Source organism: Penaeus monodon, chromosome 39 (genome assembly GCF_015228065.2).
Source record: "Penaeus monodon isolate SGIC_2016 chromosome 39, NSTDA_Pmon_1, whole genome shotgun sequence".
NCBI classification, from domain to species: Eukaryota; Metazoa; Arthropoda; class Malacostraca; order Decapoda; family Penaeidae; genus Penaeus; species Penaeus monodon.
In genome coordinates this window covers 34,124,533-34,129,532 of record NC_051424.1, presented here as the reverse complement: position 1 = coordinate 34,129,532, position 5,000 = coordinate 34,124,533, and the positions used below count along the sequence as shown (strand labels likewise).

At 58.0% G+C, this 5,000-nt stretch overlaps 1 protein-coding gene across 1 annotated transcript in view; it reads right to left on the bottom strand.

The window, feature by feature from the left end:
- Window positions 1–5,000, bottom strand: part of LOC119597713 (calcium-activated chloride channel regulator 3A-1-like) — a 15,340-nt gene that overhangs the window by 1,745 nt on the left and 8,595 nt on the right. Inside the window, exons 2-7 of the mRNA XM_037947321.1 lie at window positions 4,937–5,000; window positions 2,699–3,012; window positions 2,314–2,435; window positions 2,092–2,200; window positions 867–1,989; window positions 1–624 (exon numbers count right to left, since the gene is read on the bottom strand). The exon at window positions 1–624 is cut by the window's left edge and continues 1,745 nt beyond it; the exon at window positions 4,937–5,000 is cut by the window's right edge and continues 237 nt beyond it. Coding sequence (XP_037803249.1) covers window positions 1–624; window positions 867–1,989; window positions 2,092–2,200; window positions 2,314–2,435; window positions 2,699–3,012; window positions 4,937–5,000 — 2,356 coding nt within the window. The remainder of the gene's footprint in view (window positions 625–866; window positions 1,990–2,091; window positions 2,201–2,313; window positions 2,436–2,698; window positions 3,013–4,936) is intronic.

Here is a 5,000-nt window from a genome sequence, read left to right as displayed (position 1 = left end):
GGCGCGTGTCCAGGGCGGCCAGCACTGGCTCGCCTGCGCCTCCCTCCCTCACGGCCGACGTGTTGGCGGGGGGCGCCGGGGGCTGCGAGGGCGGAGGCGCGGGCGTGGTGGAGGGCGGCGCAGGCACGAACACGCTCACGACATTGCTGAGGGCGCCCGTGTTGCCCTGCTCGTCGACCGCATACAGCGCCACGTAGTGCACGACGCCGAAGTCCGGCCAGAGCAGAGTGTGCTGCTGTAGGGCGGGAGCAGGCAGGGGCGCCGGCCAGCCCTCCAGCAGGCGGCCGCCGCCCTCGCGGAGCTGGGCGGGGTCGCGGGACGCCATCACCACGTAGCGATCGGCCACGCCGTAGTCCAGGTCGCCTCCCGGAGCCGTCCAGCTGAAGGCCACGCGGCCGCCGCTGCCTGCCAGGACGGACGCCCGCAGGTCCACCACGCGGGCGGGAGGAATGACGTCGAGGGCGGGAAGGACGCCCACCACATCCACGACGCCCAGCCGCACGTGGCGAGTGAACACCTCGCCCTCGACCTCGCCCTCCACGTCCACCCGCACGCTGTACTTGGCGGCGGCGAGGCCCGGCACGTAGCGGGAGTAGACGCCGTCTGCGCGCGCCATGTCGGGACCTGAGGAGGAAGGGGGATGGGTCAGCATGGTGAGAGGGGGGGGGGGGGAGACTACAAGTGGATGGGTCTTGCTAAGAAAAAATACTGTTACTGAAGATCAAGGTAAAACCTGACTGAATCTCCTCTTCTTTTAACGGTAGGTTGGCTGGGTGGCTGGTCCAGGCGCGCACGGCCACGTAAAACCTGACTGAATACCATTACCATAAATGAGACCGAAGGCACAGAAAATAGGCTATACATACCTGTGAGGCCGTTGTCGAGCAGGATGACCTGGATCGGCTCATACTTGGTGCCGTTGTCCGTGTAGCCGAGGCGGGTGACGGTGGCCGTGACCTTGGCGCCCTCGACGGGGGCCACGCCCACCCTCGCCTCGGCGAACAGCGCCAGAGGGCGCGAGATGTCGCTAGCGTTGACCAGTGACAGCGGGTGGCTGGTCCAGGCGCGCACGGCCACGTGAGGGGCGCCTGTGCGGGCGCGCGGGCGCGAGGTGACCTGCACGTAGAGCGCCTGGTGGGAGTCTGCCCTGTTCTCCACCTTGTAGTGCCACTGGCCCGCCGTGGCCTGCGCCTCCGCCAGCCTCACAGTGATCATGTTGATGTTGGCGTCCTCCTTCTGCATGTTGGCTGTGTCGATGACCTGCCCCTGCGGGCTGACCAGGTGGATGAGGTTGCCGACGTGGGTCACGTGATAGTAGAAGATGGCAAAGACGGTGTCGGCGCCCAAGTGCGGGTCCAGCGCGAAGGTGCCCTGGGACACGGCCACGCGCCCCCCGGGGTGCTCCGCCGCGTGCACCTTCACCGGCAGGACGGACGGGCCCGTCACGCCGGCCAGCGCCGTGTACAGAGAGTCCAGCAAGTTGTAGTACATGCTGAGCTTGGAGTCGGCGCCGATGCCCTGGTCGGGCACGATGTAGGTGCGGCCGCCGCTGAGCGCCGCCACGGTCTCCAGGCCGGCGCCCGGCGTCGGGTACTTCTCGGTCAGCGGGTACACGATGGCGTGCAGCACGACGCCGGCCGCGGTCAGGGCGCGGGACGCCTCGTCGGCGCGGGCGGCGTCCAGGGGCTCTCCTCCCCCCGCAGTAACCAGCACTATATGGCCTGCACCACTACCTGTGTTGTCCTGCTGCAGCATCCGCAGCGCCTCCCGCAGGCCGCACAGGAGGCAGCGCTTGTGGTGGGGCTCCCGAGAGGGGTTCCGGGGGAGGGACGACCCCACCTTCTCCCGCGTGGCGCCGTCCGTCAGCCGCGTCAGCGGGTACTTGGTGGCCGCTGCGGAGTCGAACACGACGAGGCCGACGCTGTGGCCGTCGGGGACGTCGTAGGTGACCACCTTGCGGACAGCCTTGCGGACGAACTCCCACCGTTTCTGCGGAAACACATAAGAATGTCAGTTCAAGTAAGAGGGAGCGCGGGAGAAACTATCAACAGCAAAACAGCGCTGCGTTATGTGACCACCAGCGACTCTCACCTGCACGTTCATCACGTCCGTGTCGTCGATGAGCAGGACGATCCTGGGCGGCTGCGCGCGCACGTAGCGGAAGGCGACGTCACTCTCCTTCAGCTCTCCTTCGGCGTCCCTGAGGAGGACAACACGACTGAACTCGACTGGTTATGGCACAGGGCATGGGTATGTGAGCACTTGTGCCAGTCATGGTCGTTTATGAGCGAGCCTCCCGACTGCTATGCTTACCGATTGTTCTGGAAGTCCGGACTCGCCCTCAGCACCTCCCACACGGAGCGGCCGCCGCAGAGGAGGTTGTGGCGGGTGGGCGCCTCACGGGCGTGGCTGCCCTCGTCGCACAGCTGCGTCACCTGTGTGTGAACGCTCGGTCAGAGGGGGACTCAGGGTTATCTTTTATTTAAATTATTTTCGACAGCGAGAGAGAAACAAAATGTCGACACGCTATAAAAACAATTGTGAAGACATGCTTAAAAACTACAGCTAAACTCTACGGCGGTGAGATGACGATTTCAGAACTTGGGTGTAAGCCGCGTGCCGTCTTGAACTAATGAACTAATGATATAATGTCGACACTGGCCTAATGAAAGAAAGAAAAAAACAAGATTCCACTTACCGCAGGGTCATCGGGCAGACCCATCAAGGACGTTACTCCGCTGGGCACGTTGCGCTTCGCTCTCTCGACTGCCTCGCCTGCGTCCTCAGCCGCCGCTTGCTCCTCCGCTTCCTTCGTAAGGCTGAGCGGGCACGTGAGGTTGGCGGGGTCGCAGACGGGGTTGGCGACGACAGCGGGGAGGTTAGTGCACACGTTGGGCTTCCAGGCGCCGTCGGGGGCGCGGTAGTGCGGCGGGTGGGCGGCGCTGCCCTGGGCGCCCGCCTCGTCGAACACGCCGTAGCGGTACTCCAGCCACGCCCGCGCCAGCTGCCGACCTGGGGGGAGGGGGTGGTTAGATAACTTTCTTGGGTTGTTTTGGGGGAAGACAGAGAACACGTATTCAAAGTAAAATCTGTCTGACAATTAAAATGGTATCAATTCAGGAATCCTTTCCAGAACGACGGTTTGATTGTCACCTTCGCCTCCGCCTGCCCCTCCCTCTCCTCCCCCTCCCCCTTTCCCTCCGCCTTCCCCTCTCCCGCACCTCCACCTGGGGCTCTGTGACCTAATCATTTCTCTAATCATCCCATTTGTAGCCAGTAATAAGCAGCCACGCGACACCCAGGGACGCGGGGGGGGGGGGCTGCCCTCTTTCTCTCATCTCTTCCTTCTATTTTCTTTCTTCACCTTACACCAAGAAAGGCGAATGGGAGGGATGTACAGTGAAGATGGAGAAGACGACTGGCACAGAAGTAAACAGAAATGGGAAAGGTTGAAGAAGAAATGTATGAGACGAAAACAACGATAGAGAGAAATCAATAACAAGAGGAGAGGAAAGGAGGAAGAAAATGTAGAGACAAGGGAGAGGAAAGAGAACAAGAAGAGAGGCAATGAAATTAGAGTACGAAAGAGAGAGAGAGAGAAGAGGGAGAGAGAGAGAGGAAGAGAGGAGAGAGAGAGAGAGGAGAGAGAGAGAGAGAGAGAGAGAGAGAGAGAGAGAGAGAGAGAGAGAGAGAGAGAGAGAGAATAAATAAAAGAAATGCTCATCGTCTTCTACATAACGGCGCACCCTTCTGCCAGCCTCCGCCGCCGCCTCTCTCCGCACAGGCAATGAGCACAAGATACGCCTTTATTTCGAAAGGGGAAAAGCCAAGAAAGCAAAGAAGTTAAGAAGAGAGAGAGGGATGACATATATCCATGACCCCCTCCCCCCGACCGTCACGTCCCAAGGCTTGGATGAGGGACTTCAACAACTCCCATTGTCTTCTCGCCATTCCACTGCCATTCGCTGACCCCCGCCCCCCCTTAGCCCGTCAACATCATCATTGCCTGCTTTTTTATCTTGGTTGTTCCTCTTTAGTTTATTGTTCATTCTATGTTTTCTTCATTTTCTGTTACTTTCATTCTTACTTGTTATTCTCGTTAGAAGTCCTATTAGTAAAATTTTCATCTTCATTTCTCTTATAACTCTTATCATCACTAATGCAGAGCGGAAAAGTACACAGGAAAATCACAGGAAAAGGAGGAAAATGAACAAGATCCGACGAACGGAAAGGGGAAAGGGAGCGACCCCCCCCCCCTGCATTCTTGCCCCATGCCCACGGCTCGTCACCCATCCTGCCCCCTCCACACATACACAATACGGATATATATATATATATATATATATATATATATATATCTATATATAATATATATATATATATATAATATATATATATATATATATATATATATATATAATATATATATATTATAATATATATATAAATATATATAAAATATATATATATATAAATCTTTCTGGAAGACTTAGGGAGGAAAAGGAGATGAGAAGAGGGGAGAAGAATGAAGAAGGAGGAGGGGAAAAGAGAGAGAACATGGAAAGGGAAGAGGGGAGTGAAGAGCACAGGAAATGAGAGGATTAAGGGAAATAATCAAAACAAAGAATGCACAGCAGAGAAAAAGACGAAGCCAGAGCAAATGAGAACTCAAGACGGAAGAGCCCTATGCAGATGAGGCGCCGATTTCACGTCACAAATTCTTGCGGTTCTTAGCGTCCGGAGGGGGGAGAGGGGCGGGGAGGGAGGAGGGAGGAAAGGGGGCAAGAGGCGGAGATGGCCGAGGGGAAGCACCCCGAAGGCGGCAGAGGGCAGGGCCCGCAGCCGAGTCGCACGAAGCAGGAGGAAGGGCCGAGGGCAACCTGAGACGCCGCAGCGCGCGGATGCCGACGGAGCAGCTCCTGCGCCAAGTACATACCTGCGAGCGCCGACGCGTTGGTCGTGAGGCTGCTGTGTCCGAGCGAGACGTAGTCGCCGCGGTG